Source organism: Cibotium barometz, chromosome 20, assembly GCF_041138505.1.
Source record: "Cibotium barometz isolate CiBa-2024 chromosome 20, ASM4113850v1, whole genome shotgun sequence".
Classification (NCBI taxonomy): Eukaryota; Viridiplantae; Streptophyta; class Polypodiopsida; order Cyatheales; family Cibotiaceae; genus Cibotium; species Cibotium barometz.
In genome coordinates, this window is record NC_141065.1 from 51929802 (window position 1) to 51943334 (window position 13533).

At 39.0% G+C, this 13533-nt stretch overlaps 1 protein-coding gene across 2 annotated transcripts; it reads left to right on the forward strand.

The window, feature by feature from the left end:
• The first annotated feature begins 215 nt into the window (after positions 1-215).
• On the forward strand, positions 216-5455 carry LOC147628010 (uncharacterized). 2 transcript variants are annotated; one of them, XM_086814981.1, is made up of 5 exons: positions 216-619; positions 1018-1106; positions 1204-1342; positions 4470-4533; positions 4917-5455. In XM_086814981.1, exons 1-5 carry the CDS (start codon positions 472-474, stop codon positions 5026-5028), a joined length of 552 nt encoding a protein of 183 aa, XP_086671107.1. In that variant the 5' UTR covers positions 216-471; the 3' UTR covers positions 5029-5455. The 2 variants fall into 2 exon arrangements, with proteins under 2 accessions (XP_086671107.1, XP_086671106.1); XM_086814980.1 differs by having other exon boundaries at positions 4470-5455.
• Positions 5456-13533: the final 8078 nt, after the last annotated feature.

The window sequence follows — 13533 nt, forward strand, 5'->3', positions numbered from 1 at the left end:
CTATATACATGAAACCAAGATTACTTGTTTGTTCTTTGATTTTATGTGCTAATTAGGACCTATATATGCTCTTATAATGTATATTTGAAATCAAGATTAATCATGTTTCAAAAGAAAGAGAGAAGGACAAATCTCATAGATTATTTTCTCATTTCTTCTTCACATAAAAGGAAATAAATATTAAGACAAAAACAATTCTCTCCCTCTCTCTCTCTCTTTAGGCCATCATTGGCTGAGGAAGACACCCCACACTGATGGTAGGCATAATCTCTCTCTCTCTTGCTCTCTTTCTCGCGCGAAGGCCGTGCACGGGCCCTTTCAAGTAGCGAGTAGGTGAAGCTGAAATGGACCTGATGATGGCGGAAGTGCAACGCCCGCCCGCACCCAGCCTGCCACTCTGCCTTGTCCCTTGTGCACCGCAAGCCTGCTATAGGCTTATCGTTTCCGCCCTTGCACTCCTCATTGCGAGCAATGGCCGGCACACCCTGCTCTCATATACACTACAAGGCAGCCGTGATACTGTGCACATGCAACCTCGTGGCCATCGTATGCATTCTTTACACCCTATTGAGTCCCGCTTACCATTACTCTGTGGAGCCTATACGGCGCCTATCCCCAAGTGAGTAGGAACATCCCTTGACCTTTTACTCTTAAAAGTCTTTGTTATTGTGCGCACATCACTTCAGGTGCAGAATCCCCGAAGCCGCGCACGCACACGCACGTGTGAGTGTGTGCAGTATAAGCATTAAATCATACATGTACATGCCCTTTCATGTATATGACATATAGATTCCATCTGGCTATGCATACATGTGCTTTGAAGTGTTTAAATGAGCATTGAATCACACATGTACATGCCCTTTGATGTATATGACATGTAGATTCCCCATGTAGGTTCTGCATACATGTTCTTTTAAGTGTGTGTTTGTTTTCAAGCATTTATGTATTTAATTATCAAGTGTACATGGTGTTCTTTGAACTCTTTGTCATGTTCACATGTTGCACCTTGGAAACCAGGTGTTAATATCACAGATGTCGAAGCTGCTCGCATCCGAGAAGCGCTTGAGGCGCGTAGAGCTTTGGATCCTGTGCAGCTCATCAAAAGAGTTGAGAGCTTCACACATTTTCAATTTTTGACATACTACCAAATTGCCCCCTTAAAGTATGTGCTGATAATTTCTTTCCCTCTTTTAAATGTAACAGGTTAAAGAGATTCAAGAAGAAACAGACAATGGAAATTACAGAGAGAGAAATTCTTCTGCTCAAAGGAAAAAGAATGTCGTAGGCCTTGCAGGCAGATTGAAGCAGTTTAAAAAAACGGCTTCCAAGAAGAATCAGCAAGGTTTGTCCATATCTCAAGCGTGTTTGATCATTTTAGAACTATGCTACTTTATCAATGGTGAATCTTTCATTAGTGCCCAATGAATGTCAACACTTTGCTTTACGTTCTTATGAAACTTTGAATTCCCATAAGGAGTTTTCGTATATGTACAAATATCAAGTATCAATGCTTGAGCCTTGGACATCCCATTATGCTTTGTGAGTGGACTTGCAAAAAGGATACACCTATGAATATGTATTACCAAGTGATGCCTTGGTATGCTTTATTGTTGATGTGGACAGGGCATGTAGCTTATTCTACTAATGTTGAGTGAAGTTGGTGATGAAATAAGTTCTTGAATGACACTTGGCATTCGCAATTCCCAATCCTGTTCGTGCACTAGTTCAACAAATTTTGAGGGTTTCCACTTTTGTTCTGCTGGGATGTTTGATTACTACGGTACCGGGGTACATTTGTATTCATGTTTTTTCAAGGTAACACTTAATTCAAGAATTTACACATTGGCTATTACAAAGCAACTTAAGCAATAGGCATCATCTTTATGAGTGTGAGACATTGCCTTGTTTTGGGTTCCTTAATCAAGAGACTTGCTGATGAAGAGTTTCTGTCGCAACAAGGACAAGTTTGCCACCAGTGGTGAGCCTTCTGGAAGGAGTTTTGAAAACCAACCATAGCCAACACACTGTTTGAGATGGGTGGGTGTTCTTAAAGGACCCTCGTTGTTGGGTCCAATGCCAGGATACATTTATGTGCTATCCCTTTATTTCAGCAGGTCCAGTTGAACAAGGAGAAAAGGACTGCAAGCTTCTTGGAGGTGAGAAGTTCTATGGAAGGATAGGTAAGTTTTGTGCCAAGTGAGCTCCTAAAAAGCGGGAGAGCTTTGAGGTTACTTTTTCAAGAGGTTTAAGGTTAAACTGTGAGTTTTATCGAGAGCATTCTTGGGTAGTATCACTGGCGAGAGGTGGTGTGTTCCCTTCATAAGTCTAAGCTGGAGATCGTTTTTAGCAGTGGCCTTCAAGAGGTATGCCTTTCTAAGGAGCGCATGGTGCGTCGGCACATATTAAGGGAAGCTTTGTCCTTTCAAAGTCTAGTGCACGAAACAGTTGGCATCTCTTTCTTTGCTGTATGCCTATTAAGATGCTATGCAGCCAAAGGAGAGCTGTGATGGTAGTGGAGAAGATTGTGACATATGAAGCCTCTTAGTATTCGGGCCACTGGCTGAACAGATGAAAAAGATAAACGGAAAGACTGAAAGTGGGTAGCAAGCATGATTTAGTTTGCAGATCTCATTTGGGTTGTTAGACAACCATGTTGTGTTCACACTGGAAATGGCTGGGAGTAGACACTGAGGCAATAGGTACGGCCTAGGGGAACTTTGCTGATGAACTTTTGAACTTGCCAAAGAAAGCAATTGACTAACTGTGGACTTGCCAATTGCTCCTTAAGTGAGCCATAAGCCTGTGGGAGGAGCCCATCTTTTATTAGAGTTGTGTAGTTAGCATGCATCTTGCCTTGGCCAAACTTTAAAACTGCTGTACAGCTTTTTATGCTCAATTTATTTCAACAATAAAAACCTAACATTAGATTAATTTGACTGATGTGTGTAAGTCTCTTGCTGCCTCCTCTTTTGTTTCTAGAATGTTAGTGCGAGAAGATGGACACTCTTTCCCTTGTCCACCCATCACTTCAGTCCGGTTGCCATAGATTGCTGACATGTTGACGACATCAGCCATAGTTTGGGACTTCTTACCCACCTCATTTAAGAACTGCAGAGGAAGACCATCCACAAACATTTTTGCCTACTTCACCTGATGTAGAGGCTTATGCAAAAACAAAAGCAGAAGCAATTGCTTTTTTGGCTCAATGCATTATAAAGCGGAGTTGTGAGTTGACTTGACTGGATATAGTGTTTGTAAACCCTCATTTGCACTAATGTACTTTGTAACAAATCAGAGAGACTCCAGAAAGGGTGAAAAGGACTTACTAAGGTTGAAAGCCAATTAGCAGTAAAGCAGCATGGCCGATTAGAGGATAAGGTGCCACGAAACCATAAATGGCTCAGCGACATCTTCTGCTAGGTCATCCGAGAGATCTGGACTACCAGCTTTCACACCCTTCGTGGCCAGAAGGAGCACATTCAGGCAGCTCCCAGGTCCTGGGACATGGAGCAGAGGTGATAGGTTTGTCTTTGCTCTTGGAGCTTGGGCCCTTTCTTGTCCAGCAGCGAGGGTTGCATCTTCTGGGCCCTGGCACTACCGAGTCACTGATCCCAGGGTGGCTGTCCCCCTCCCCCTCCTCCTCCCCCACGCCCTGCGATGGTCTCCCTCATGAGTGCGGCCAGCCTTTGTGGGAGCCCATGTTCCTTCTGTTAGTCATTACCTATGTACGAGGGTTGTAATCTGGTCTTCCAGATGTTTTTTACTTCAGTAATAGAAGGGTCTTGCTCTCGGAAGAAAGAAAGGGTAGTAAGGAGGGAGAGAAGAATGATGGGAGTGATTTTCTTTTTTACAGCTATGGGTGATGTGTGTTTACCCTGCTTGAGAAGTGCTGTGGTGGTTGGTTCTGGATCTGTTGCAAGCACAGAAGCCTTGACTTACTTGATCCAGCCCTAAGCCTACTGATTTGGAACACTAATGCAAAAACAATGAGTAGACAGCAGAGAGGAGAGAGATATGAACTGTATTTTTTTCAATATATTGATACGGTACAAAAAGATGTATACTGCTGTACATAACTTCCATGGCCTTCGGCCTTCCTTCCTAAAGAGGACTGAATTCTAGACCAAAAGACTATCTAAGGACTGACTATTACCTGCCCCAAGAGTGGGGATCAGATGATCTATGAATAAACTGTGGCTCGCTATTTCTTCATCTCTCGGCTAGGGAGTTAATCTTTGCCTCCAACACTGCACCATAAATCTTGGCCCAGGCATGGCCAATTATGATAGTCGGGTAGTTATTGGGATCTGTGGGGTCTGGTGCTTTATGGAGTGGGACAATGTTATTATTGGTCCAAGAGGGAGGGAGACAATGGTAGCGGTGTTTCCCGCGGGGGGCAGGGGTGGGGAGCAGAGAGAGAGAGAGAGAGAGAGTAATGAGTGGTGTGGCATTTTGCATTTGAATTGCAGCTCTTGAAGAATGGAAGAAAAAGAAGCTTGAGTCTACCAAAACGCAGGAGTATGGATCAAACATAACGGATTTCTTTAAGCAGAAAGCAGTTCGGCGATGGGAGGCCAGTGGGAGCAAGTTGCAAAGCTTACGTGCATATAAGAGTGATGTTGACATCAACAGAGAGGGGAACTGTTTTTGATCAATAGAAAATATCAGGAAGCACCTCAGATCCACAGGGTACCATTTATTTTTATCCACTCACTATTTTGTGCATATACAAGTGTTGACAGTCTGATAAATTTAGATTGCTCACTGCTCATTTCCATCGGATCAAATTATGCCATACCATCGGATCAAATTATGCCATACCATGTGCTCGTTTCCATCGGATCAAATTATGCCATACCATGTGCTTGGAATGGTTGGAATGAGTGAGGATCTGGTACAATCTTTTGAAATGTATCAAATGGAGACGTGGGTTGTGATGGCATCGGTATAGAAAGGGATTGTAGTAAGCACATCAGATCATGCTGGACAGGGAAGCTACAATTAGTCATTGAATCGATTATACAATGATGTATGCAAGTTGCTCACACTTCAAGTGTTGTAATAGAAGTCGGTTTGGTTTGACTTTGCATCTGCTAGTCGGCTTCAAAAGAACTTATTTGAGAGGACCACTTCCTCTTCGTGGAGCTGCCAGAGTGAGTTGATCACTCCTTTGAAAGAGCCAAGAAGATTTTATGCATAAACTTTGAAGGCTTCATCCTAATGGGCCAACTTCTTAGAGAGCCTGAGCTTGAAAATGTTTGCTAGGATGCACCCTCAAGCAAAAGGGCACCAAATGTGTGGTTCTCAACTTGTGGTATCTAGTCTCTCAGCTATGAGACTTGTTATACTACTTCCTTCTTTCCTAGACTGAGCTTGGCTGTACCCCCAAGTGTGTCTAGAGGTGGTTACTTGAGTATGTATACACGTTTTTCCTAATAAATCAAGTGTCCTTTTTACAACAAGAGTTATCATGCTAAATGTGACGTACAATTCTAGTATTCATACATAGGCACAAACTACATCCTACTACTACCCTGTAAAGAAACTATAACCCATCCTCTTCTTAACTTTGAGATGCATATGTTTCATGTTGTGTGTAGTGATGAACTAAATCATTAAGTGTGGTGCAGACAAACTAGCCATGAAATATGGAATCCAACCCATCGTTATGGAATCCAACCCATAAAATTAGTTTTGCACAAGGTGATGTGTGTGTGGAGGTCAATTGAGAAGAAATTATGAAGGTGGGGTTTAGGAGTAAAGTGTGTGTTTGCATTTTCTAATGAAATATTGTTAAACACTCCATAGGTTAACATGGTTTCATCCGCTTGACCTACCATAAAGTGTTTTGTTATTCTACCCAAGCGAATGGGCACTTTTACTTTGCAAGGTGGTGAGAATCTATAAAGTGGCCTTATCTTGTGCTTAATGTGAAATACTGAAAGTTTATGGGAGTTTCTCGAGACTAGTAATAGAGCAATGGAGGACGTGACGGACAAGCTAGCGCACCCACATAGGGAAGATATAGTTTGTGACTCTAAGGCAACATTGTTTTGGCAAGGCTAAGTTAAGCTCTCTACTTTAACATATTTGGCATCGTTGTTGGATACTAGTCAAGGGCTTGGTTGTGTTTATCTGTTCATTTCAAGCTAGTGGGGTTATCCAATTTTACCCATTCTTGATTAAGAGGTGACACTGTGAAAAACATACGGTTTTGGAGTCATTGGATGTGTTTGTTTGTTGTGTTTGATTTTGATTTGAAGTTTATTTGCATTAGGGAAATTCTATTGGGAGGGTGAAACCTTGGTTCATTCGTGATTTGCATTTGTAATGTTTACATGTGTGAGTGAACATTAACATTTGGAATAAACATATTGATTATGCCAATATTGTTATAAGTTTGCCAAAATTCAAAGTGGATGGAATGCACAATGTATGTGAAGCATGCTAATTGGGAAAATAATCTAAGCATATATTTCTACATAATAAGTCAAAGACCATTGGATGTGGTGTATTTTGATGTTTGGGAACCTACAAAAACGACATCAATCAAAAGATACCACTATTATGTATCATTCATTGTTGATGATCACACTAGGAAGGTATGGGTTTACTTCATGAAAGAGAAAAGTGAAATTTTATGTACTTTCAAAGTTTTAAGACTATGGTTAAGAAAGATTAAGGCATGCACATAAAATGCCTAAGATCAGGTGGCGGGGGATAATATTTCTCCAATGAGTTCAATGATTATCTAAGAGAGCATGGGATAAAGAGGTCGTTCACACATGTAGGTACACGCTATAGCAAAATAATGGGTTACAAAAAAGAAAGAACATGCATATTGCAGAACTTGCCTATGTGTTCATGAATGAGAAAGGAATGTCTCGTTATTTTTGGGCTAAAGTAGTAGGAACTATAGTCAACATAATAAATAGAACCCCACTGCAATAGTTCATGGCTTGATGCTTGAACATAAGTTTAATGACAAAAAACTAGTGTTTGGCTACGTTACCTATGTACATATGCCAGATAAAGAGAGAAGAAAACTAGATCCCAAGGTATAAAAATGTACCTGTATTGGGGATACTCCCTTGAGAAAAAAGGCTATAGATGCTATACCCCACTACTCATGAGATACAAGTGAGTAGGGATGTTATTTTTTATCTCATGAGTAGTTTGGTATACTCTAGTGAAGGATTCCATAGTAGAGGTTGATGTAAACAACAATGTGGCAAACAACACATGGAGAGAAGAAATCACATATGCTTAGTGGACTTGGAGGGTCTATTAAGACTTGGTCAAGAAGATTGAGGCAGAATGTAAGGAATTTTGATACATCATTTGGTGGTATTACACGTACTAAAAATTTAGCAAATTCACATGTATCATGAAATGAAAAAGAGAAGGTGGATCAGTCTTTCATAATTTTTGATGTTTCAATATAATGCCTAATTTTTCAATAATCATTCATTTGTTGATTGGGATAGTGGCTAAAAAAAAAGCCGTGTTAAGTGTATGGCCTTTATTTGACTAGCTGACCATGCACCATTCATATAAGTGAACTATGCCATAGGTTTAGTACACCAAAGTGCTAGCCTATAAATCACTAGTGGCATATGGGGGCCATAATCTGGCATGTAGAACAGAAGCTATCACCTGGGCAGTTCATCAATGTCTGTAGTACTAGTTGAGCTCGATATCTCAACGCTCCTCTTTGATCTTAACTCCACATACTGTACTTCAAGTAAGATCCTAAATGTGTGAAGCTTTTGTATACTCAATGCATTTGTGAAGATACAACTACACCTGATCCGTTGTACTAAAATATACCAAAAATTCACATTGCATGCTAGACCTTCTCCCTCATAAAATGATAGTGCACCTCAATTTTCTTTGTCCAGCATGGTAGACTAGGTTACTTGCTAGCTCTATGCTATTCATGTTGTCATAATAAATGACAACGGCCCATGGGCTCACCCATATCACCAAGTAGCTTATTTTTGAAACCAAGTTATATGAGAAAATATTTTAGCACTGCCCTTGTACTCTATCTTTGTACTCATCAAAGCAACTATTTCTTGCTACTCCACCTCACACCACCACTCTTAAAAGAAAATATAAGGCCACTGGTAGATCTGCTATATCTAAGAAACTACTAGCCCAATCAGCATATGTATACCCATGTAGGTGTATCTCTCTGCCAACCTCACCGAAAAGTCTATAATCAATAGTGAACTTTAGGTATATAAGAATCCATCTAGCCACATCCAAGTGTGACTTACTAGGGGCCCGCATTAAAAAAGTCCAACTATATAGCTAAAATGTGGCCTAGTAATGGTCATGGTCAAGCTAAAGCTCACATGTATCTGTGAAAAGCTTAGTGTTCTGCTCCAATGGCAGAGAAATACGCTTACATCCTATCATGCTATACTACCTCTGTAATGGTCATGTAGGTCAAGCTAAAGCTCACATGTATCTGTGAAAAGCTTAGTGTTCTGCTCCAATGGCAGAGAAATACGCTTACATCCTATCATACTATACTACCTCTGTAAACAAAAAAAATATCATTAGGTTATCTCGCCACCTCTATACTAAAAAAATACTTTTTCTCACCAAAATATTTCATCTTAAACTTCTGCTTCAAATGCATCCTGACATCATGTATGTTAGTATCATGATCACTAATGATAATCAAGGTATCCACATAAATAACTAACAACATGATCTCTCTATTTGTTTTTTTCACATAAAGTGAAAAATCTTGTTTAACAATGCTTTGGGTGCCTGCTTCAAGGCATATAAGGCTTTTTGTCGTAACATGCATATAAAATCTAGATGGGCATCGTGCTCATAACCTAGTGGATACATCATGTAAATATCTTCTTATAAATCAACATATAAGAACATATTCTTTACATCTATCTGATGTAAAGACCAACCCTTTACTACAGCCATAGGAATGATAACTCTCCTTGTTATAATTCTTGCAAGTGGATTTAATGTCTCCTCTAGACAATGCCATATGTTTATTCATAACCCTTGGCAACCACTCTTGCCTTATATCTTTTCATAGATTCATCTGAGTTATGCTTGACCTTGTACACCTATGTACATTCAATTACCTTCTTATCCTCAGGAAAAGGCACTAATTTTATGTCTTATTTATATCTATGGTGCCATCTCCTCATCCATGGCATCTTTCCATTTTTGATTTCCAAGTGCCTACTCAACATAAGTCATTTTTTATTTCCAAGTACTTGCTCAAAACAAATTATTTTTGTTACCCTTTACAACCTTAAACAACACTAATTTTTGAAGTCTTCCTTAAAGCACCCTTGAGGATTGAATCTCACTTATAGACATTGTGTAACCATCTATCTAATAGAAACCAAGTTTTTTGTAATATTAGAAACATGAAGTATATCTACCAGGTACTTTAGTTTGCCACCTGCATAGATAATGACACTTTACCAATATGCACAATGGGGTGTGCAACATCATCACCTGTTTTCATATACCTTGGTTTTTTGATTTCCTTTATATTTCTAAACCACTCACCGCATGACTGATCATGTGGTTAGAGGTGCCAAAATCCACATACCAAATATCTTTCAATCCTGACTCATGTCGTGAAACTATTGTATCACAAAACATTTGCTCACTTTGGTCATCACCCTGTTTACTTGATGATGCATAGTTACCTTTTCACTTTTGGTTTCATTTTGCTTTTATATCAGTCCTTTGAAATGTGCCTTGGTTTTCCACAATAATAGTACCCCATACTATTTGTATTTTTATTTCTTTGCCAACCACAAATTTGGCCTCTCTAGCTTCCCAATCTCTAGAGCAACGTCTTTCACTTGTATGAGACTTTTCACTTTTGGTTTCATTTTGCTTTTATATCAGCCCTTTGCAATATGCCTTGGTTTTCCACAATAATAGCACTCCATGCTATTTGTATTTTGATTTCTTTGCCAACCACAAATTTGGCCTCTCTAGCTTCCCCAATCTCTATAGCGGCCTCTTTCACTTGTATGAGACTATTTTTCTCCTTGTTATTTTTGGATTTGATTTCCAAATTGACCACCATGAAATCCTCTAGATGACAATCAGCCTCCTACCTCTACCTGTTATTTGAGTAGAAGGCCTAATTATATAAATTTTTAGGTAATAAACCTCCCCTGATATCCATCTCCTCATCACGAATAAGGAGAGAACAATCAATTTATGAAAATAAGGAAAGTTCTTTCAAACTCCAATGGAGGTCTAAAACTGACTGTATTCCTTTTGCTGCCAAGACCATTCAAGGTTACTAATACCGTATCATCATTATCTAGTGGTGATCCAATCAAAGAAAGGGCACCTGCAAGCCCTCTAACCTTCATCATTTATACTTAGCTTTCCTTTAGTCACATTATGCAGCTCCTGCTTTAGTAGATGCTTCTTCTAAGCTTGAGTGTTTATATTGCATATATGTTTACCAAGGTGTCCCAAGTCCCTGTAGGCATTTTTACATCATGTATATGTATAATCATAGTCTGTTGCAATAACAAGACAACTAGTAAAGCATCTTTCTGGCTCTCTCATGCCATGCTTTATATTTCTGCACCTGCTATGGGGTGGGATTTTCCTTTAACAAATCTATGACTCCTTTTCATAGCATATGATGAAATCCTAATATCCTTTGAGAAAATTGGTCATCTTGAATTTCCAAGCTTGGAAATTATTCCTGTTTAGCTTCTTGCTCATGATTTGTGACAATCTATCAGACATCTAGCAACTTATCAAATAGAGCTTAACAAAAGCATCTACACTTATAATAGACCTATGCTTGCAATCTCTAATAGAATAGTATTGTAAACATGCTATATTATAAATGTACATAGAACAATCACATGAACATTCATTCACCAATAACTTGCAAATCTTTGATTCTCTGCACATACTATCTTATAAATGAAGTTCTGCCCCAATTAAGCATACACAATCAAAATTGATACTTTCACTGAGTGCATACGAAAACTTGTAGAGCCAAAATAGGGCCCAAAGTGGCATCGAATCTAAATTTTGAAATCAGTCACATGTCCTTTGGACCTCATCCACACAATATAATGCCCCTTTTCTTCATCGTAAAGGGCACCTCAAGATGTGATAATGCACTACAACCTTAAGATGTGGCAATGCATTGCGAAGGGCACCTCAAGATGTGATAGTGCACATTAGTATTGAGTATGTCTACTACTCTTGCCTAGTTGCAAATATTTTCTTGCAAATCAAAAGAGATAAAGTTACCCTTACCCATGTATCCCTTCCTTGCTTGCCTCGAGCATTTCATGCAAACCGACACTTTGATACCATGAGAAGGATGAGGGATGATCTTGAGCTCTTTGCAAGCACGCACACACACACACACACACACACACACGCACAAGAGCAGACAAGCACTTAAGAGAGATGAATGGCTGAATTTTCTTCTATTTTCTTCTCTTCTCTATAACCATAACATAAAGAGATAAGAGTAGATACTATATGGGAAAGTAGATAAGAGTAGATACTATATGGATGGCTGATTTTTTTTCTATTTTCTTATCTTCTCTATAGCCATAACACAAAGAGATAAGAGTAGATACTATATGGGAAAGTACTCTCCTACTAGAACTTACAAAGGTCAACCCATTGTGTAAAACTCAACTATAATGAGCTAGCACTATAATTATACCATAACTTTAGTACACCAAAGTGGCTTATAAACCACTAAGATGACATATCACCCATAATCTCACCAACCTAGCCTATGGTGTAAGTGTGAAAGCTATCACCCAGATGGGTCATCAATGTCCATAGCACTAGTTTAGCTCAATATCTTAACACTCTCTACCCATCTCAATGTATACTTGGGCTTGCACTAAAGCCTTTAGAAGGGTTGCATCTTGCCCAAACGGGTTCATTCCTTGATGATAAATAATAGAAAATATATGTGATGCTTATGTGGGAATGTAGTATGTAAAATATAATGGTTAGGAGGTATTGTTACTGTAGGTAGACATTGCCAAGCATTTGATACAATGTAAGTGTCTAGGTTTGGTTTGAAAATGATAGAAGTCATCTACAAGTTATATGTAGGTAGCATAGCTAGATGTATCACTGGGAAAGGATTATCATCACTCTAGAAGTGTAATGTTGTATGCCACTCATCCTCTGATGATGTATATGGATATTCTTAATTAGGAAGGAAAATTAGATGGACTGGTGTAGCCAAACATGTCATCAATGGTTGCACAAGCATATTGTGATGTCTCTTTTTTCTTCTCGTAATACTTCCAAGGAATTTGAAAATGATTATGGATAGTTTGCAATGGGTTAGGATAATAGTAGGGCTGAAAATTAACTTTAGAAAGTCAAAGTTGTTACCACTAAAACATGCGGATTGGCATAACATACACCAGCTAGGAGATATACTACCTCCAGGTCAAATCACTAGCCAGGAGATATACTACCCCCATGCCAAATCACTAGGCATTTGGGATAGCCTTTGGGTTGGAACATATCTTTCAAAGAAGTAGTTAAGCTCACAAAATTTAAACTCAAGGTTGATTAACTGGCACTTGTCTACATGGCCTTTGCATATCAGGCTGTGAATAGTACAATCCATCATAATGACTTATATATAGTTCTTCTTGCCATTGTTGAAAATAAATCTATCGGCACATTCATGTCATCTGCTAATGGAGCTGTTATGGAAAACTATCTTTGATAAGAAGGCTTCGAGGATACTGAAAATGGAGCATGTTTGTAGCCCTAAAATGCGTGGTGGACTACTGAATATTTTGAATGTGTGTTACCATCTACAGGCTCAAAGAAGTACCATGATAATAACTTTCATAGAACAAGGACAACCATGCAAACGGATGCTAACTGTAATGTCTATGTGTTATAAAGTATTTGGGCATTAGAATATTTTCTATTGGGGTATCTTGGTAGGTGAGGTAGAAGGAAAAATCCCAAGCTACCCTTACTCTTCTAGATTGCTCCAAGACTAAAAGTCTATGCTTATACATTTGCATTGGTCACATAGGCTAATGCCTCGTGGAAAAAAGAAAATTTTCTTACTTTTTTAATTTTAAATCTATGGTTTTCTTGATTTTCTTGTTTTATAGTTGCTTGAATTAAATTCAAATGCTATGCCTTGATGAAAACTTCTCTTCTTTACATGATAGAAATGTGAGCAGGAATGTACTAGAGATGTTGTGCATTTAGATATATGGGGTCCTGCAAAGACTATGTCTATGGGTGACTGCAGTATGTAACATTCATTGATGAATACACGAGGAAAGTGTGGGTGTATTTCATGAAGGAGAACAGTGAAGTTTTCACTCATTTTCATAATTTCAGAGTGACGGCTGAAAAGCAGACATGAAAGCATGTGAAGTGCCTAAGGTCAGATGGAGGGGGAGAATACTTCTCCAATGAGTTCTCTGATTTACGGAAGAATGGCATTCAGAGATAGTTTACATGTAGATACACTCCACAACA

Excerpts from the sequence above, each read along its gene's own strand:
- LOC147628010 (XM_086814980.1), top strand. The coding sequence starts at position 472 with ATGGCCGGCACACCCTGCTCTCATATACACTACAAGGCAGCCGTGATA. Across the intron at positions 620-1,017 it reads TATACGGCGCCTATCCCCAA|GTGTTAATATCACAGATGTC; the intron begins GTGAGTAGGAAC and ends CTTGGAAACCAG. Across the intron at positions 1,107-1,203 it reads CTGTGCAGCTCATCAAAAGA|GTTAAAGAGATTCAAGAAGA; the intron begins GTTGAGAGCTTC and ends TAAATGTAACAG.